Below are 22,573 nucleotides of genomic sequence, written 5' to 3' on the forward strand. Positions count from 1 at the left end.
TCCATCTCTGTCAGATTAAATTATGGGAGAAAAAATTTATTTCTGAAACTCAGTTCAAAAGTACTTGATACTGGGTGACTCAGTCGATTAACTATCTGACTCTTTTTTTGTTTGGGGGGGTGCACGACTAGGGGAGGGGCAGCGAAGGGGACAGAGGTTCTGAAGGCTAGGTGCCGACAGGCTGACAGTAAGGAGCTGAGGTGGGGCTCAGACTCATGAACCACGAGATCATGACCTGAGCCAAAGTCTGACGCTCAACCAACTGAGCCACTCAGGTACCCCAAGTGTCTGACTCTTGATTTCAGTTCAGGGCTCGTCTTGTGGCTCATGGGTTCAAGCCCCATGCCGGGCTCTGTGCTGACAGTAATACTATTTTTTTTTTAAGTTTATTTATTTTATTTTGAGAGAGAGCATGCATGAGCAGAGGAGGGGCAGAGAGAGGGAGAAACAGAATCCCAAGAAGACTCTGCACTGTCATCACGGAGCCGGACATGGGGCTCTAACCCATATGTTTGTGCTAAGGCCATGTGTAATTTCTCCCTTAGGCACAGTAGGCCCAGAGCTTAGGGTCCCCCTTACTTTGGGGGGGCGACCAAAACATGAAGGTGTTTTTATTTCTTTTAAAATCAGAGCCAAAAATAAACTTTTATATCAAAGACAATTCTTTACTATATAATATTATGTGTCCTTATATGAATGCCATTGTAAAATATGTTTGCTGTTATGTTTTATCGAGGAAAAAGTCCTCAAGGGGCCCATGGAAGTCATAAGACCAACCTGGCTAAGATAGAGAAGGCTGTGGCTGAAGAATTAGATGGCTTGGACTCTGCATTATAACAGGCCTGGACCTAAGTTTAGGTTTGAGCTTAGACATCTTAAGAAATTATGTCATACAATCAAAATGAAGTGATTCCATTTTATCATGCTCGTTTTTTTGTACATGAGCTTTGTACAGTCGTTTCCCTGTTTGTGACCCATTGCATATTCATGATCCGTCATTCCAATTCATGGAAAACAATTCCATCCCACTATGTGGCCAGAACTCAGTTTAACCACTGCACATGCTTGCATACAATATGCACAAGTGTTCACAAGATGACACTCTGTCTCCTCTTCCCTGTGTGTCATCTACGATATGATTTCCTGCAAAAAGATTTCTCAGAGCTTCCATGTTTGCATTCGGGGCTCTTTTCACCCATCAACACTGTTAATTCTTAGATAGTGAGAATCGTTTCAGCTTTGTTCACATTTGACAGCCTCCACACAGTAGAATGTATGGCACACAGACAGTGCTCCATGAACGTTGCTGAGAGAACAATCCTGAGCCTCAGTGACTGCATCGATGCAGTGAAAATTCTAAACACGGTCCATTGAAATGTGTGGGAAAAAAATACATCCACAAGCAAATATTGGTACACCTAGTGCATTGGGATGCTTATTATAATATAGCTTAATATTTTAAGTATCTACAAAACTCACACTATGTCTTAGAGTGCATACTTAAGCATCGATACCTTTAAGACTTAAAAACATGAATAAATATTAGAAAATAAAGAAATAAACCTTTTATTGTCTTTTTAGTTCAATTTGAAATATATGATGAAAGTACTATTTAACATTGAGCCAAGCATTATGAAAAATAGAAAATAAATTACAATCTAGTCCCTTTCTGCCCCCAAGAAAATGAAATTTAATGCAACACTATTCCAATTTTATATTTCAGCTACAGATGCATAATTTAGGAGTTAATCCTTTTTTATGTAATGGGCCTCCATATAGAGATAAGATAGGCTATCTACAAATGGGCTTTTTTAGTATTGTGCAAATATTGAAGCATAATTAGAATCAAAAGTTAGTGCTGATAAAATTGTCTGCTTCTTTTATTTAAGCCTGACCATCTCATAAATGCATGCCAAAAAGATCTGTCTAATGATGACTGTGCTAATCCACATGTAATCCACTATATTTAAAAATTAAGTATATCTTTATGACCGATAATATATTTCCACGTTTGTACCTTTGAATAATTTTACAAATTAATGTCATGTCTCTTTGCACTTTTAGGTTTACCGGCAAGAACACAGATTGCTGTATAGTAAATCCCGATTTAGTGCATATACTACACATTCACATAGTAGGACACTCTGAAGTGTGTTGTGATTGATTGCACACTATTTATTCGTACATGCACAGGTCTTCACATAAGTAACTTTGAAAGGAAATGATCTTTAAGGGGTTTTTCCTTCTAGCTATAGAAGTTTTTCCTTGATGTTCTTCCAAGAATGCATTAAATGAGGAATGACACCCTACCTTGGTAAGGAATTCCTAATAAAATTCTCGAGCTCTTTCTCCCCATCTCTTCATTCATTGCTTTTCAGAAGCAGTTTAAGCCCTGGATCAAAGAAAATTGGGTACCAGATGGGTTTTATCCTAACATCTTTAAGTTACCCTGAGAGCATTCTTGCTACCAATTTCCACACAGTGAGATAAATCCTAGCTACAGTAGAATGAGACTTCCAGGAAGCAGCAGGTATAATGTCACAGCTGTATTAGCACTGCTAACTTGATCGAGGATCACGTTACATCTGGGACTGTCACAGTCGCTACTGAAGTTACAAAGGCTGCTGAGAGTGAAGCAAAAACTCTTGGGTGCTATTCTTTAGCTTATTAGTGGGAATCTTAGAGAAAATGGCCACACTAACTTATGTGTCTCACTCACCAATGCTTCTCTTTACTCCTGCCACATGCTTTATCGACCTACTGCACCCCGTTTTTGTGTGCTTTGTCTGTTTTTGCTAATTATCATGTTAAAATGTTAGATGTGGCTTAGCTGGAGAAGTATATTACTGGTTTGCATGCAGGTCACATTCTGGGGGAATAAAATTAATTTCAAAGGGCTTTGCTTAGAGGGAAATTTTAATCTGAGAAGAATAACAAGGATCGGAGCTTCTTGGAATTCTGTCTGCATTTGTAACATTCCTAGCAATGTTTGATAACTTATCTGATACTTTGTGTTACATATTTCATTTAAAAATCATATATTGATTTCCTATTTGACTGATGTTTTATGTGAGTTCTGTGATGTTGTATATAAACAGGATATGAGCATAAAACGGTACAAATGGTCGTTGATGCCATGTTGTACATTTTAGAAAAATAAATCGTTTCCTTCTCATTGAAATATTTTAGAATAATAATATTCAATTCCAAAAATATTTATTGAATATTTTGTGCAATCCATTTATGTGTAACTTTTGATTCAAGACATAAAACCATGCTTTAAACCTACAATCTAAACAGAGATACATATGCAAACACATACTTAAAATAGAGTGATAAATGTTCAATTTAGAATTATATATTTCCTATGACATTACAGCACAGTAGGTAATGTGTAATGAATGCCTGGAAAATAGGATTAAGCATATGGACTCATATTATTTGAGTCCTAAGTGTAGGGCTTTGATTCAGTTATTTCACATAGTGCTTTTTACTAGATGCATAAAATGGTATCAGATGCATAAAAAGGAAGTATTTAGTATGCGCTGGCTCACTTAAATTGTATAAACATACCTGAAAAATGTTCTTTTCTTTCTCAATGTTGAAATTTCATTAGGCTGTATTGGTGCTATAAACCTCTAAAAGGATTAAAATTATTCATCCATAGAGCCTTGGATTGGGTCTTAATAATCTTCAGGATTTTCTATTGTTATAAATGGTAAAATTAAAGAAAATTTAGGAAACTGGTACATTAAAATCTTAACATAATCAGCTGACTGAAGAATGACTAATTCCTTTTATTAGCCAAGGATGGATTACAGCTTAATGGATCATCTGTGATGTGTAGAGACCTAATTAATTATTGAGATGAGTCAAAATGTCTATTATATTTTGTGATCTGCCATTCTTTGCTTACATATATAAATAAAATTAATATGTTTTAGAGAAAAATGGTTTTGATAAATATTTTAGAAGAATAATGAAAACTCTGTGATTGTAAAAATGAAATGAAATCCAAACATTTGAAAACGTAAATCTAAAGGAAAACAGAGTTTGTAGCGTGATCAGAATAATTGCTGTAGTTTACTGACTTTAATCAAACAGATCTTTCAGATTAAAAAAAAAATTCTGGAATAAACTTGATTATTTGGAAATAATCATTATCTTCCCGCAATAATCACCTTATATTTGATTTTCCTGAAAGTGTAACAGGACACATACCTGAGCTGTGAGTCATTAAACAGGGGAAAGTCATAACACATTCTGAAGATGACTTAGGTTTGGAGAGTCCTTCGATTTTTCTATTCAAAGTGTGTAGGCCAGCCTCATTGGCCTTACAGGGGAGCTTGTTAGAAGTGCGGAGTATTGTGCCCCACCCAAACCCACTAAATGAGAACACTGACTTCTAACAGGAGCCCCAGGAGATGTAAATGTACATTAAGGTTTGCAAAGCACTGGTCTAAAGGAATTACGGGAATGCAGAATGAATGCTCAGCGATGGTTCAATGATTCTTGTGATACTCATGTGAAATTATTTTTGAGATTAAAATACGTTACTGGGGTTTTGAAAGGGCTTCTTGAAAATACATTTATTAACTGGAAATAAAATTATATAATTTCATTAATTTTTAGCATTTTCATGGCAAGAAATAGTTTAACTTTGGTCTCAGCCCATTTGATTCCTTCTAATTATAGTTCCGTTTACAAGTATAGCTCCCTTAAATGATATTTTCGTATTCTAAACTTTAGCCTTTATTTTTCACCAGAAATAACCCAACCGATTCAGAAAGACTTTTTAAAAACATATTTTTTACTTAATTCAAGAAATGTTGGAGTGCCTAGTTGGGCTCAATTGGTTAAGCATCTGACTTGATTTCAGCTCAGGTCATGATCTCATGGTTTTGGGGATCAGGCATCATGTCTCTCTCTCTCTCCCTATCTGCCCCTCCCCCACTTGTATGTGAGTGCGCGCGCTCTCTCTCTCTCTCTCTCAAAAATGCATAAATAAACTTAAAAAAAATGTTTACTTACACACCTATATATACACAGTAACAATTCACTAGTGAGGGAAATTCAATAAAGTATAAATACCTAGACAAGATTCAGAATTATGTATTAGTGAGGGAGTAGTTTATGTACATAGAAAGTTACATATCAGGCTTGAAACTAAATAACCAATCAGAAATAATGTAAAAAATATATTTTTTTAAATATCACTTGGTTCCATGTTATTATCCTGGTAGTTAGATATATTTAAAATTTTTAATTGATTTGGGTCAGGGTGAAGTGGTTTTTGGAAAATTAATTTAGCTAATACCCCGCAGGATATATTTTAAGTAAAAAAAAATGAAGGTTAAGGAAACCTGTTAGTGTACATTTTTTGCATGAAATGATAACATAAAATAGTGTGTTGGTTTGCTTGCTCTCTGCCTCTCTCAAAAAATAAAAAAATAAAAAATAAAAAATAAAAAAAAAACATAAGGGTTCCTGGGTGGCTGAGCTGGTTAAGAGTCAACTCTTAATTTTGACTTAGGACTCGGGTCATGATCTCAGGGTTGTGAGACCCAGCCCTACATCAGTCTCCCTGCTGAGTGTGGAAACTGCTTAAGATTCCTTCTGTCCCTCTTCCCTTCCCCTGCTCACTTTCACTCTTTCTCTTTCTCTTTCATAAAAAATAAATAAATAAATAAGTAAAATAGTGTGTTGTCACATACAATAGGAAGAAAAAAAAAAAAAGATGACCACTATGAAGAAGAAAACAAAAACAAGGGTATATATTGACAGACTATGTTGGAGATGGGCTTGAATTAATGGAAGTGTCAAAGATGTTCCACATTTTGAGTTTAGTGAAAGAATATTTATTTGTGGTATTTATATTTTTTTTTCAACGTTTATTTATTTTTGGGACAGAGAGAGACAGAGTATGAACGGGGGAGGGGCAGAGAGAGAGGGAGACACAGAATCGGAAACAGGCTCCAGGCTCTGAGCCATCAGCCCAGAGCCCGACGCGGGGCTCGAACTCACGGACCGCGAGATCGTGACCTGGCTGAAGTCGGACGCTTAACCGACTGCGCCACCCAGGCGCCCCTATTTGTGGTATTTATAATGAAAGAGCAATATTTTGAAAAGTCTAAAACTGGGTTTCTAGCTGCATAGACCATACCCAGGAAGAATTTACATGGGACAAATTAACTGTTGGTTTGTTTCATACAATTCCCTATTTTTATTTTATGTGTGTGCTTATGAATTGTTTATTTTTTGCAGCATTTTTAGGTTTCCAAGAAATTTAAGAGGAAGGAACAGAGATTTCTAATATATCCACTCCCCCCCCCCCACATACATAGCCTCTCCCATTAACATTGCTTACCAGAATGGTGTATTTTCTTACCAAGGAATAACCTATATTGACGCATCACAATTGCTCAAAGTCCATAGTTTACCTTATGGTTCACTCTTGGTGTTATACATTCTATGGGTTTAGACAAATATATAAGGATGGATGTGTAAGGTTTTGGAGGAGTCTACTGGTATATCTTCCTGATCAAAGACTCTTTTCTCAGCCATGTCCAGTCTACTAATGAGCCTAATCATTTATGTGACAGTGTTCTTTATTTCTTGCGTTTCTTTTTAGTTCTTTCTTAGGATTTCATGTCTTTACTTACGTTGCCCATCTGTTGTTATATGCTGTCTACCTGATTCATCAGAACACTTAATATATTGACCACAGTTACTTTAAATTCCAAGTCTGATCATTCCAACATTCCTGCCATGTCTGATTCTGATGCTTGCTGAGTCTCTCCAGTTTGTTTGTTTTTTGCCTTTTGGTATCCCTTGTAATTTTTTTTTATTGATAGCTGGATATATTGTACTGGAAATGCAACTGCTGTAAATGGTCCTGTAGTAATGGGATGTTTAAGTGTGGGGCGGGGAAGCGTTCTATAGCCTCTGATTAATAACTGTCTTTTAGTGAGCCTATGCCCTTATACTGTGAATTTCACAAGCATTTCTCATTTTTTTTCCCTCTGTAGGAGAAACCTGAAGGTTATATGGGATTGAATTCTGTATTTCCCTTCCCTCAGGTCAGTTAGGCTTTGATAATACTCCAAGTTAGGTTCTGGTTAACTAGTTTCCCTGAGGGCAGACCTTGTTAGGAACACAGTGTTCTGAGGCATTTCAAAATATTTCCTTCCCTGTTGAAAGCATATGGGGATTTTTATAACATTTTACTGTAGGAAACTGGTGAGTCCCCCACAGGTAAATCTCCAAGTATTGAGGAGCACCTCCCCAAACAGCATGGCTGAGTCTCCTGGAGTTTTTAATTTTGAGAGTTGTGTGCACTAAGCCTCCATTAATTTGTCAATTATAGTTCAGTTTTCCTCTACCATTACTGGTTCTAAGATGGTTTCTGCTCCTGAGTCTCTGCTGGTAAGTCTTGTTTCCTTCTATTCACATGTCTCTCTCTCTAATCTTGGGAGCAGTAGTTTGCCCAGAGTCCTCTGTCTCTTATGGATCCAAGAAGAATTGCTGGTTTTTTAATCTGTTCAAGTTTGTGTTTGTTAGCTTGGAGTGGTAATTTCAAGCTCCTTACATGTGAAACCAAAAAATATCATTCTTTTTTATTGTTTAGTAACATTGCATTGTACAGATATACTCTAATTTGTTTATCCATCCACCTGTAACATTTGGCTTGTTTCCAGGTTTTTTCTCTTATCCATAAACTTCTGTAAACATTCATATACAACGTTTAAATGAGCATATACTTTCATCCCTCTTTTATAAATACCTGGGAGCAGAAGACTGGATTATATTGCAGATGTACTTTTACTGTTTTAAGCATCTACCAATCCTCTTGCTACTGTAACAACTTACCACAAACCAAGTGACTTAGGACAACATAGATTTATGTTGTTGCATATCCAGAAGTCAAAGTCTAAAATCAAGGTGTCGAGGGGCCGTGTTCCATCTGGAAGCCACAGGGGAGAATCCACTGCTTTCCTTTTATAGTTTCTAAGCTTCCTGCGTGCTGGCTGCTGCCCTCTTGCTCAGGGCACTCAGACCCCTTGCTTCTGTGATCTTATCTCTTACTATTGACTCTGATCCTCCTGCCTTCTTCCTACAAGGATCCTTATGATTACAATGATCCCACTTAAATAATCCAAAATACTCTCTTGAAATCTCTACAGTCATTCAATTAATAACATCTGCAAAGTTCCTTTTACATATTTACAGATTCCACAGGTACCAGGGATTAGAATGTGAATGTCTTTGAGGTGTCATTATTTCAGTCTACCACATTATCTTCCAAGGAGATTATATAACTTTACATTCCCATTAATAGTGTAGAATTGTTCTAGTTCCTCCACATTCTCACTAACACTTGGTAATAGTCACTTTATTTATTTATTTATTTATTTATTTATTGAGAGAGTGTGTGAGCAAGCAGGGGAGGGGCAGTGGGAGAAAAAGAGAAAAAAGAGAGAGAGAATCTTAAGCAGCGCTGAGATTCCACCTTAAGACATGAGATCATAACCTGAGCTGAAATCAAGAGTTGGACACTTAACCGAATAAGCCACCTACGTGCCCCAATAGTTGGTCATTTTAATTTGCATTTCTCAGATAACGAACAACGTTGGATACCTTTTCATGTACATTTTTGCTTTCTATAGGTAAAAATGTTGGTTCAAATACTTTCCCCATTTTTTATTGGACTTTATGCTTTTTGATTTTTTGATTTTGAGCATTCTTTGTATATTCTAGATATGTCTATAACCAAATGTAATATGTTATTATATATTGTTGGCTTATCTTTTTTTAAATATATTTAAACATATTTTAATGATTTAAAATCATTATTAAGTAATGTATTTAACAGTGTTCAAGCTCATCAAGTTGTATAAATTAAACATGAACAGATTTTTGTATCTCAATCGTATCTCAATAAAGTGGTTTAGAAATAAAAATAACAACAAAATATGAAAATATTAGGTAATATTTGATTAAAAGTAAGCAAGATCTGTACACTGAAATCTCTAAAACATTACTGAGATGAACTCATTGATGTAGAGATATATAGGGTTTTTAGGTCAGAAGAGTCAATGTTGCTGTGATGGCCATTTTCCCCAAATTTATCTAAAGATTCAATGCAATCCCAGTCAAATCCTTACAGGCTTTTATATAGAAATTTCAAGGTAATTATAAAATTTAAATATAAAATGCAAATGTAGACATATGTAGACACACATATGTAGACAAACTGATTTTTGACAAAAGCACAGAGGCAATACAGAGGAGAAAGAATGGACTTTTCAACAAATGGAGCTTGGGAAAGTAGATATTCATATGCAAAACAAAGAACTTCAATTCATATCTCACACTATATACAAAACCTGATTCAAGTTGGATCATAGACCTAAGTGTTAGAACTAAGACAATAAACCTTTGAAAAGACATGAGATGAATCTTTTTGATCTTAAGTTAGGCATAGATTTTAAGTTTATTTATTTATTTGAGAGAAAGAGAGAGAAAGAGAATGAGAGAAAGCACAAGCAGGGGAGGGGCAGATGAAATATTGAACTAAGTTGAGATCAAAAGTCAGATGCTTAGCTGACTGAGCCACCCAGGTGTCCCCAAAGATTTTTAGATATGGGACCAAAAGCCCAATCGAATAAAAGAAAAAAATCATAAATCAAAATAATCAAAATGTAAAACTTTTGGGAGCACCTGGGTGGTTAAGCGTCAGACGTCAGCTCAGGTCATGATTTTGTGGTCTGTGAGTTTGAGCCCCACATCAGGCTCTGTGCTGACAGCTCAGAGCCTGGAGCCTGCTTGGGATTCTGTGTGTCCCTCTGCCCCTCCCCTGCTTGCTCTCTGACTCTTTCTCTCAAAAATAAATTAAAAAATCATTTAAAAAGTTTAAAACTTTTGCTTTTAAAAATTTTATTTAATCTTGTCATCATTTGATATGGTTTACCAAATATTTAATTCATGTAAAATATATTTTTAACATATAGGAAACCAGAAAAATGATGAAAAAAAATTCCATGCGTATGTAGAGCTCCAGTTATTTACTAGCAATTTTCACAGTTACCATCTCCACCTACTTATTCCCCAAAATATTGATGCTTAAACTTTTAAAATTATAGATAGTTATAATTGCATTGAAAATGATTGCCAATATATCTTATAGTTGCTGGAATATATTTTTAAAATGAAAAAAAAAGAGATGAAATGAGAATGTTGCTTCAATAAGTGTTAAAACTTTCACAGAAAGTAGATACAGTAAATTATACACACTGTCCTCTAATTTTTAGGAACAGTGAAAGTTTCTGGAAATATTATCTATCATGCCCTGTTACATAAAAAGACAAACATTGGTTTGGTAAATGTTCCTATTACTTACAATCCAATCAATTTAAGTTTCTGTAATGTCAGTGCTTTGTAAGGTAAAATCATTTTATGTATCAGATAATTTCTATACTCCAAGTGTAGCAATACATGATTTTTTAATACAGTTTACATCTGTCATTTTGAATGCTTCACATGCTGTAGAGAACTCCACTGTCATTTAATACACTCAAGGGAATACTGCTTCACCATTAATCTTATTTGTAAAACATGTTTGCATTAACTTTTAAATCTTCTTAATAAAAGAAAACCGAAAAGAATAAGCAGATTGCTAACAGATTATTGTGGATGAAAGCATAAATGTCAGTGTCAATGCTGGAGGACTTAGAATGCTTGCCATATTAGAGAAAAGGAACTCAATCCTTCGGTACCAAAACTACTTTTTTATAAGAAATGTTTTATCCTATTCTGAAATGAAATCCTTACCTAACAGGAAACAAACAAAGAACAATCTATAGAGGAGATTTTAAAATAAAAACAAGATTGTGAGGATTAACAATAATATAAACAAAGAATAAAATAAAGTAATTATGATTTCAAAAATGTATTTCCATACATAAGTGTTGGAGCATAACTACATAGAAAAAGGAATGGTACTCAGATTTTTTAATCAACTTACAATATATTCATGTATTCAATTAAAATGTTTATTGATCATCTGCTGTGTGTAAGAGTCTGTTATACAGTAGCAAAACAACCCATGGGATTACAGCAGGGAGAAAGAACGCATCCCGAATAAAATAAAGCACTTATAGTATATGGGTATATATGGAATGTTAGGGGAGGATTCAAGAAAGACCTGAAGGAGGCAAGAAGTCTAACCAAGTGGACCTCTATGTGGAAAAACATTACAAATAGAAGGAAAAAGTAGAAAGTTCTAGTTTAGGAGAGGAGAATATGAAGTGTATTGCAAGGTGAAAGAAGAAGGACACTTTGGCTGGAAAGGAGTCAGTTTTAGGAAGTGACATGGGGGATTGGGGTAAAATATGAGGTCAGAGAAGTGACCAGTAGTCATGAAATCAAGTACAGAATTGTAGGTTTTTGTAAGGCATGGGTTTTAATCAAAGTGAGAGGAGACTTCATGTGAGTTTTTTGTTCAGATAAGTGACATAATCTGATTTATATTTAATAGGGTTACCTGGGTTGAGGAAGCAAGCAGAGGGAGGGAGGTGGAGAGCAGCCTGGAATCTATGGCCCTCCCTCGTCAGGCTGGGGCAGTGTGGAGTTCTAGACTCAGAACTTTTGTAGTGGGAGTACAGCTGACAATGTCATTCACTCCCTCTACACAGTAGTATGAATTATATTACAAATGGATCTACTTTAGTAGTGATTTTTTTCCACTTTAAGAGGGAAGAGAGAACTCTTCAGCCAAAGGCACTTCAAGTGTTTTATTTGTTCTTATATTGCTTTTACCTTTGAGCAGAATTAAATTGGAAGAAACTGCTGCTGTTTAAAAACATTCAAATATCATTGTATCGCACAACAGATGCATGTTTTCTGTAGCTTTAATTAAATCAATATTTTGTTTTCAGTTTTTTAATTTATGTTAAGTTACTCTGAAAAAATTGATGTGCAAAATTAACTTCATCCCTACTCCATATAGGGATCATAATTCCTGAAAACTGTTATAATCACAAAAGAAAAAAGAAACAAAGCTTAATATGCCCCTTCCTTAAAATTTGTCTGAAAGACATTATTTACCATGATCTTTTCATAAATTGCTGACATGTTACTAGACAAGCAATATCTTCCAAAAGTAATCATTATTTTATAAAACAGCAGGAAAGTAGGTATTTTGTTTGCTACTAATCTTTATCAATTTCATATTTAAGGTAACAGGTAACATTCATAATGTTTTCAACTGACTCTTTTTTATTTGTTTGTTTTTTTGTTTGAAGCTTTTGGAAACATGTCCAAAACATTGATGAGATGTTGGAAACCAGTTGAAACACAGTAAAATTCAACTCAATAAAACAGGACTGCTTTCTCTTCATCCACGTTGGAAATTTTCAAGAAGTGAACTATGACAATATACCAATTTTTGCTACTGTTTCTACTCTGGGTATGCCTGCCACATTTCTGTTCTCCAGAGATAATGTTCAGAAGGACTCCTGTACCCCAGCAAAGAATTTTAGGTGCACGTGTACCTAGGAGTGATGGCAAAATTCTGCATCGTCAAAAACGTGGGTGGATGTGGAATCAATTTTTCTTACTGGAGGAATACACAGGATCTGATTACCAATACGTGGGCAAGGTAAGTTTGCACTGACATGGCAAATATTTACAATCTTTCTTTACATGTCTTAAGAAAATTTGAAGGTTATCAAGATCATCATTCTTATAAATTTCATTCTCTAAATATCCATAAAGCAATTTTTGTTTATGGAATAGAAATTATAATTTGAAAAACCACAGAATAAATAAATACAGCATGGTAAAGGTAGAAATTCACTTGATAGAATTAATTCTGTCCATTTCCTCATGGATTAAAGAAGTACTAAAATCACGCTTTTAGAATTTGTAGTCAGAAATCAATGATAGTGAGAAAACTATACGTCAATCTGGCTACTTGAAATGACTAGATAGATAGATAGATACATACATACATATGCAATGGTTCCCATCACTCTTGATTTTCACAGGGAAGAAAAGACATTTAAAAGTAATTTAATATTCTATAGAATGAGAAAGCAAATGTCATTAAAAATATGACCTAAGGCCAAAAAAAATAGCTTTTTTATAAGAAAACTTATTTCAGATATGAGTGTTATTTACTTTTCTTAAGTCTCACTGTGGGCACATTTATATAAAGGAAAATACATAGAAGACAAGCAGGTAGAAGTGGTTTACTTATTGTGATATGTGGACAGACAAGTTTCTACTCTATTCACTTATAAAACTGAGGAAAATTAGTTGTGGTTGGGAGTCGAATGAAAAGCAACAATGAATGCTTGTGTGAACTATCTTCTATTCATTTTGAGTGTTCTTTTTTTGGCACTATCTGAATGTAGTAGAAGTTAGTGTCTTAAGAAAGGTTTTGTGTTAATAGGCATGGTTATTATTTTTATGGACAGTATGGAAATATATCAAAGAAGGAAGGGAAACACTAGCAAGATAAAAGTAAATATAATCACATGTTAATACATCCTATGTTAACACTATAAAGTTATGATAGATACATTACCGTGATGGAGAATTTTGCGTTAACCTAAACTTTAATAGCTTCATCCAAACAATTAAAATGTGCTGATAATTTTTAATCCTCTAAGAAAAAACTATTTTTAAAAGTTATGTAAAGTATTTTTTCATTGATTTTAAAACACTTTGATATGTTTTTTCATGTTCCAATCATTTCAGTCATCTTTAAATGTCTGGCAATATGGCATAGATGACATTAAAGGTTAAATGTTATATCAATTATAAGGAGAAGGAAAAGTGGCAGCAATCTGAGCAATATTACCAGAAAGCACACAGTAGCAGACTTATCACAGGTCGCATCTGATTGGGTGTCCAAGATCAGTGGGTTAAGGTACATTTTATGGTTGTTGTGATAGGCAACATTTAGTTAATGAAAGCAACCACATGAAAATATAATAACAGAAATCTACACCAAAGAAACTATACAGTAAATAATTTCCTTTGGTTCTTCCTGAACAAAGAGCTTATTTGGGTTATTTACCTGTGCTTTCTTTTACCTAGTCCATTTTAATAAGGATTTGATAAGTGTTGGTAAATTAAGTTACCATTGCATTGTATACTCTCTCATGATAGTCAAGTGACTTCTTATGCACTTTCATTTGTTCTCTCCCAGAAGAGTGTCAACACCTTGAGATCAAGTCCTATACTTCACACCTCACTTTGTCTTTGGCTCTTTGAATAGAGCTTAATATTTCATTGATTGAATTGACCTGAGTTGCACTGGATTGAATTCCCAGAATCATCTGGTCCTGCTTGGTTCTTTGGGGGGGGGGGACTAGTCTAGAATTTAAATCCCTATGGGTAATTAAAACTGGTAATACTTGTATATGCATCTTGATATACAAACCAAATTTTATTCTCATTTACTCTGCTTGAACAAGGCAAGTCAGAAAACTCTTCAATAAGAACAAACATAAGGAATTTATGGGATGTGTCCACTAGTTCCTTTCTATGTAATATGTGCTGAATTACTAGATCAACAGAAATTTATTAGATTCTGTAGCTATAAGCTTTCTTCTAATGCCCAGAGTATCTAATTTTTGGTTTATATTTCAGGACCACTTTGTAGTTTGAATCATTTATTCATGTCATGACCTGTGAAATAGCTATTTAAACATTTTCCTTTTCTATAGTATAGTACTTGCATTAATTACTTATTATTTATATTGCATTAGTTACTTATACAATTAAAAACCTAATTTAGATATAAACAGATTTGCAGATGTCAAAAAGGTAATGTGCAATATAGAATATTTTAATACACATATACTACAATGGATATAAAACATTTTAAATTCTTAAATATTCTTTCTAAAAGTACTTACAGTAAATCTAATACATATTTATCCTTTCTTTCAGAAATTTCACTTCCAGTTTTTACTACCTTTAAAGTAGGAATGTAACATTGATGCTTAATGATGTATCTATGTTGGTTTAGATATATTAGTAATACATGTTCTAATTCTTGACATATGGAAGATAATGATAGACACCCCATTGTAGTGGGAAATATTTGAGAAGCTCAGAATAAGAAAATGGAGAGAATTACACTGATAGGGTGAGGACAAGACTGAAAGCACATGCGTGAAGAGGGAATCTTTTTTTTTTTTTTTTAATACCAAACAATTTGCCAACCAAATCCTATAAAGAATGGATTGGTATATAATTTCTCAGATAAAAGCCCATTACTGATTAAGGGAAACAGAGGGAAAAACCTATTGCTTCTCATTGGGTAAAAGCTGAGGGAAGCTTAGGAAAATCACATAATTGTGGAGCCTCTGTAGCTCAGTTGGTTAAGCAACAGGCTCTTGGTTTTGGCTCAGGTCATGATCTCATGGTTTGTGGGTTCCAGCCCTGTGTCCGGCTGTGCATTGACAGTGTGGAGCTGCTTGAGATTCTCTACTCCCTCTCTCTCTGTCCCTCCTCACTCCCACACTCTGTCTCCCTCTCAAAAATAAATAAATAAATAAATAAATACACTTAAAAAAGAAGGAAAAGCATGTAATCAATGATCAGAAGACTTAGGATATAACCTTGTTTCTACTACTATTTTTCTCATAGTGGTTAAATCAACCTACTTCTCTTAGCCTTCATTCCTTCATGTATGAAATCAACTATGATTATGTGAATGGTTTAATTTATATATTCATGTTATGTAATTGTATATGTTAGTTTTATCCACATTAATTTTAATATATTCATCTTACTATATATTCATTTTTAATTTAATAATATTTTGCATTATAAAGTATATGAGAATTTTAAAATCCATTTAGAAAAAAAAAGAAGAAATAAACAGAGAGAAAGAAAGAGAAAAAGAGATAGATCAGTCGCCCAATTGTCATTGACATGACTGTTATTAAGAAACCAAGCCAAGGGGCGCCTGGGTGGCGCAGTCGGTTAAGCGTCCGACTTCAGCCAGGTCATGATCTCGCGGTCCGTGAGTTCGAGCCCCGCGTCAGGCTCTGGGCTGATGGCTCAGAGCCTGGAGCCTGTTTCCCATTCTGTGTCTCCCTCTCTCTCTGCCCCTCCCCCGTTCATGCTCTGTCTCTCTCTGTCCCAAAAATAAATAAACGTTGGAAAAAAAAAAAATTAAAAAAAAAAAAAAAAAGAAACCAAGCCAAGAGGCACTCGGGTGGCTCAGTTGCTTGAGCGTCTGACTCTAGATTTCGGCTCAGGTCATGATCCCAGAGTCGTGGGATTCAGCCCTGCATCAGTCTCCATACTGAGTTTGCTTAATATTCTCTCTCTCTCTCTCTCTCTCTCTCTCTCTCTCTCCACCCCTTCCCACCCCCGTCCTGGCTCTTTCTCTCTAAAATTAAACAAACAAACAAAAAACAACGAAGCCAGCCAATAATGAACTCACTCAAAGCATTTCTTTGTTCAGCTCTTGATAATCAAAACACATTTTCCTCTAACCATTCAATCAAATACATCCTGAACCAAAATATAATTGTCGTTATTTTTTTCTTTTCAGTGAGATAATAACAAAATTTGCCTTTAAGAAGTTTCCTTTATAGGATAACACCATGTCACCTCACTTTAACTTCCATAGCAAGGGGTTTATATTTGAAATTCAAGTAATCTACTTTTGTACTATGTTGCTTTCATTTTGCATCTTTCTATACACATATTACATTTTTCCAATTTAAGATTTGAGAATCATTATAACTATAAACTATTTTTATTTAAGTATACCTTTTAATCTCGGTTTCTTATTGCCTGATTCAGTCACCCTGGACAAATAATTTCAAATATCTAGGTTCCAAATATTCAAACAATATACATAATGACATTAAACCAGATACTCTTATCTATCCTACACTGTCTATTAATTAACATGAATTTAAACTACAAAAAAAAACCTAGATACTCTTGAATTTAGTTTAAGCTGTAACAGATAAACAGTGGTCAAAGAAATACTAATTTTATTTACTACAAAAATTTTGTATTCATTTTATATAATAATTACTCTCAAGTGGGGAAGAGCATGTTAAAATTAGACTTTTAATCAAAACCAGATACTGAGAAAAACCCCTAACACGCCAAAAAATTAATAACATATTTGGGTAATAATAACCTGATTTTGAGTGAGCATAGTAAGACAATTCACTCCAGGAAGTGAAAATATAATAATACTTTAAAAATAATTAGGGTAACTGTCTACATTTTTTGGTACAATAAAACCATCAGGTGGTGGCAGTAAAGGGGCTGCTACTGGGATCTAGTTGGCAGAATCCAAGTTTACTGCTAAAACCCGCAATGCATAGAACAGACCTCCATAAAATTTTCTAGTTCCAAACATCAAGTGTGCTAAGATCAAGAAATACTGTCCTAGTTTGCCAGTTTTTTTACATTTTCCTAAATAACTCAATCTTTATTTTAGTTCTTTTTGGGTTCTTGCTTCTGAACCTGCTCCCGTTTGTAATTTTATTTCTTCCTTCCAGAGTTGCCATTAGTATTCACTTTCTGAAACGGACTTCTCTTAAGATCTCCTCTCCTTCATGTCCTATCTAATCTTGAAGTCATGCATTTGGTTCCAGCCTCTTAATCACCCTTTTCTGTAGACTTATGGTCTCCACAAACCCCCTAAAAATGAAGTATGCATTCATTCTTTCAGTAAATATCTAGAAGACCCACTACTCAGGTATTAATTACTCCTATTAAGCATATAGTAGAGAAAATATAATTTCTCTGCTCACGAAGTATCTGCCTTTAAGAGAAGGAGAAAATAATAAGTAAAGCTAACAGGAAGTTATGGGACTCTTTTAATCTCTGAGAGAGCACAGAACCCAAGAGCCACCAACAAAAAAATAAGTGCCAACTATCCCCCTGTTCTATTTCTGCAGTAATTGTAAGTAAAGTGGAAATGAAATTTTGGGATTTGCATCACATAAATCAATGTTATTAAAAAGTCAAGATTGGAGAGCCAAGGTATATGCTTTTATTTTTTACTTATCTGTATTTCTTCGGAGCTCTTTTGATGTACAATGCCTCATAAAAAGTGATCACTGTAAATTTCTAGAAGAAAGATCTTCCAAAAACTGAAAAAACATGATCCATGAAAGAATAACCTAACCTTAAACAGAATGCCAGAAATACCAACTGTGCCCACCATATTAGACCAGGTTCCTTTCACCCTTAATAATGTAGGTACAATCAAGTCAAACCTGGTAACAGGGGAGAAAGAGTAGTTCCAACTAGGATAGAGAGAGGAAGCTGCCCTGACCTTCCCACTGCAGTCTTCCGGGGGTGAACAGATCTGAGTCGAGCACGTGGAGAAAATGCTACATAAGAGTTCAGAAATTGCAAACATTTTAATGGATGTTAAATATTATCTTCAGAGAGTTGGATATTTTAACGACTGTAATAATACTGTTCTTGACACTAAAAATTCCAGGTGAATATTTCTTAAAAACAATCCAAATATGACCAAAAAAGACCTACATTAAACAAACAAACAAATGACAACAACAGAAAACCCTTTAACTGTTTAATATATAGAGATCTGATTTTAGTGGGCGGGGGCAGGCAGAGTGTTGGTATATGGTTATTTTCTATTTGAATCCTATTAATTGCAGCCACTAAAAGAATGAGGCATGAAACAAATAGCACAGTAGACAATTTTAGATAGAAAAAGTCCTGGAAGAAAGTAAATGAGGATGATGTGACAGATATTGGCAGAGACTCCTTTAGGTTAGGTGGTTCTAGACCTTCCTGATGAGGGGACATTTGGACTTTTGGATGGATCAGGACATTATTTATCTGATATGCAAAGACCACAAAATAAGACAAATCTGAATTAGAGTGCTTAAGATCTTCTTATACTAATCCTCAAGCAAGAGGTAATAAAAGCATTTTTAAATAGAAGCCTGGCCTGCGGAACATTGATAATGTTTTCCAGGCAGACCACCTCTTGGTTTTTAATTCTCAAAATTCATACAATATTTATATCTTTCAATACAATGATATTTCAGCCAGAAGTTATATAGGGAAAATATGCTTGCATCCTCAAAGCTCACTATATTTTAACAAAGCAATATTTAGGAAGGTAGTTGAGTTGCATTCCAGATGCATTTGCATTGAGGATGAAACTTCAAAACCAGGCATAGATGATTTGAAGATATCAAAGGCTGTCAAAAAGAATGTGTATCCAAGTTTTATAACAGAGAGAAGCCATACTAATTCATATTAACCTTAGGTGATCAGGTAACACGGATTTAAGCATTTTACATATTAACATTATAGCACGTTATTCATATTATACAGATTTTACTGTACTTTGGTTACTAAATTTTAGAATTGGTTTTGAGCTTAGATGTAATGTGTGAGCATTATATTTTTTCTCATTTAAAATATTAGGAAATAGGGTCCTTTTTAGCATTTTCAAGAAAAACATCAAATGGTAAATGTTGAATGTTAAAAATAAATGACATTTATTTACGAGATAAATGGAATTAAGTATGGAATGCTCATATATAAATAACAACCACAATCATCTTTTTACTTACAAGTTTTACTGGTATTAGTGATAACATGTTTTCTATAGTCTTCCATGAAGTTATTTGCATAACATACTACCAAATATCAAGATTATTCATATAGGGGCGCCTGGGTGGCTCAGTTGGTTAAGCGTCCGACTTCAGCTCAGGTCATGATCTCACAGTTGGAGGGTTTGAGCCCCACATCGGGCTCTGTGCTGACAGCTCAGAGCCTAGAGCCTGCTTCAAATTCTGTGTTTCCCTCTCTCTCTGCTCCTTTCCTGCTCACACTGTCTCTCTCTCAAAAATAAACATTAAAAAAATTAAAAAAATAAAAAAAAGATTATTCATAAATACGTGTGACAACTTCATTTTATAACCTTCATGAAACAACTCACACACACACACACACACACAGACACACACACACACACACACACACGCACCCCACCTAAACATATTTACCACACTCACTGCCCATATTGTCCTTAAAGGATTTATGGAAAGTCTACCCTTTCATTCTCCCATTTTTTCCCCTTGAGTTACTATCCCAGAGAGGCTGTGAATGTTGTCATCTTTTCTTTCCTACCACAGCCTGACTTTTGTATATTCCTGTTTCATGTTTACTAATTTATTAGCCCTTCCCCACAGAAACCTCTTCTCTTTTCCTGTTTCTTCAGTTAGCCACATAGCACCTCTTAAAATCTACCTCCCTATGTCACATCCCTTGAAGTTACTTTTATTGGAATATATTTTAGAAAAAAGATAATGATGGGTTTATTTTCTAAAGTTTTTTTTTTTCTGTGATTTTAGGCCAATGAATTCACAAAGACTAGTAATAGTTGGAAGTAGATAGAAGGGCATTCAAAATAATAATAGACTGATGACAATAAAAAATGATTAAATTTTTTTTTTCTGTGCCAAATACATTTTGGAAAACTTACCTATTATTTCAAAATATTCAAATTCAAATAAAAATTTAAAACTATAATTTAACCCATCATTTTTTCAAATATAAACTTTTAAGAAACATGATTACTTTATAATGAAGATTATGTGAAAATTGAGTAGATTTTTAACAAAAACTCGGGAGAAATCTCTGTAGATGAAAAAATGTATTAAATCTCACATAAATTTGCTCAGCGGAAAGTATCTCAGCGTAATTTATCAGTAACAGGTGCATGTGTAATGGTCATGAAGCATGGGAAATTATTATTATTGTATTATGAATTTCTACCAAAGCCCTCTCATTTTCTTTCTTGGAGACAATACATAATTATATATTCAATTAAATTCTGTCCCCATTGTACTGAAGAATAATGTTCTCTTCAGGAAAGAAAATGAAAAAGTGGGATGTATGTTATTGTGTTTGCTCATCAATGTTTCACACTTGGTATATGTTCATATATTCAGATTCTCAGTTACCTTTTATGAAAGCATGAAAAGGAGTGAATACTTTAATACATGTTCTGAAGTGAGTTCCTAAATATTCATAGTTAAATTTCTACATTTTTTAGTAAACAATATTATTTAACCTTAATATTTTATTAATATTATTATTACTATTGCCATTATTATTATTGTGATGCTAATTGGGTAACTGTCCCATGGCTTCTCATAATTGCAACTAAAAGCAAAAATAAAGAACAGTATGAACATGTAAGTTTCTATATAGATGGGCTAAATTTAGAGAAGGGAGCATTAATTCTGTTGGAATATAGTTCTCTCCTTTGGTTCTCTCCTTAGAACCCTAATCCACAATAGGCAAAGGGCATTTTATGTAAATTTCAGATTCCCTCTTTCAGTAAAATTCTTTCACTTCTTTAACTTCACATTTAAAACTACACTGTATGTGTTTATGGATTACATAAAAGTATTAAATTTAGAATTTTAAATTCAGACGTTAACTCTCAGTCCAGTACTAAAATTATTTTATGAAGTATGAAATTTTACAAAGTAAGAGCATATACTATTATAGACCTTTTTCTAAAGGAATATTTCCTATTTTGGTGGCTGTTTAGCTTAAATTCCATCAGTGAACTTCTCAGTTCAGTATTATGTCTTCTAAATACCCAAAAACACTCCAAGACCACTGAGTTTTGCAATTTTCCTTGACACCAATTTTGCCACAAACCTACATCAAATCTAGCAACAAATTTAGTTTGTACATATGTGTTTGACTATTCTGAGTCTAGCAGAACAGAAGGATAGAGTTGTGAATCATGAACAGACCCAGTTTCTGCATCCTTGATGTCTGAGTTTCTGAAGGGAAACAATAAATAGATAAAGCAAATATCAAGGACACGACTTTTGATTAAAAATCAAATAGCATACAGGTAGAGGCAGAGAACATCCAAGGAGAAGCGGGGTGGTGGGGTGGTGGGGAAGAAGGGCAAGACTAGCATTATTATAGAAGACAAGGGAGGGAAAAAAAAACTGCAAAGAGTAAGTGACTAATTTTGTTGTGTAATGCAAACTCAATCAAAAGACAGGCGTGACAATTTAAAAATCAGTGTGGACCAAGGAGAGAGTTACTGTAATCATCTGAGGCAAATGGGAGTCAGTTAGTTTTGTGTTGGGCAGTTTCTCATAGGCATATTATCAATTAGACAAAATAAGTGGAGAATGAGAGATATTTTGAACTGATGAAGAGCAAGTGATAGGACATTATGATGTGGAAAAAAGAGGATGTGAATGTGCAAAAACAGATGAGCTCTCTTTCCTTATTAAAAATTGGAATTGAAAATATCTATCAAGGTGACAGTGAGCACCACACATAATCATAATCACTAAACAAAAAGAATACTGCCGTGTAAATCACCAAGAGAAGTAAAACAATTAAAAAACAACACTTTTCTTGCCGCTAATACTTACACACTTCTGAAAGCAAAAAAAAAATTGATGTAAATATTATTACACATGGTTTTATGTGAGAATTAAATAACATATAGTTTATAATAATCTGAAACACACTGATATATCCTGATAAT

General features: G+C 34.2%; 1 protein-coding gene across 2 annotated transcripts in view; it reads left to right on the forward strand.

The window, feature by feature from the left end:
* The first annotated feature begins 12,427 nt into the window (after positions 1-12,427).
* The window catches only part of LOC124507873 (cadherin-10), a 122,494-nt gene continuing 112,348 nt past the window's right edge, over positions 12,428-22,573 (forward strand). For both annotated transcript variants that reach the window (XM_047074310.1, XM_047074316.1), the window contains exon 1: positions 12,428-12,658. In XM_047074310.1, coding sequence (XP_046930266.1) covers positions 12,428-12,658 — 231 coding nt within the window. The remainder of the gene's footprint in view (positions 12,659-22,573) is intronic.

The sequence above is a fragment of the Lynx rufus genome, unplaced genomic scaffold (assembly GCF_022079265.1).
Source record: "Lynx rufus isolate CCGP_SWC_20201006 ecotype Redwood Valley unplaced genomic scaffold, mLynRuf1.p SCAF_1, whole genome shotgun sequence".
NCBI classification, from domain to species: Eukaryota; Metazoa; Chordata; class Mammalia; order Carnivora; family Felidae; genus Lynx; species Lynx rufus.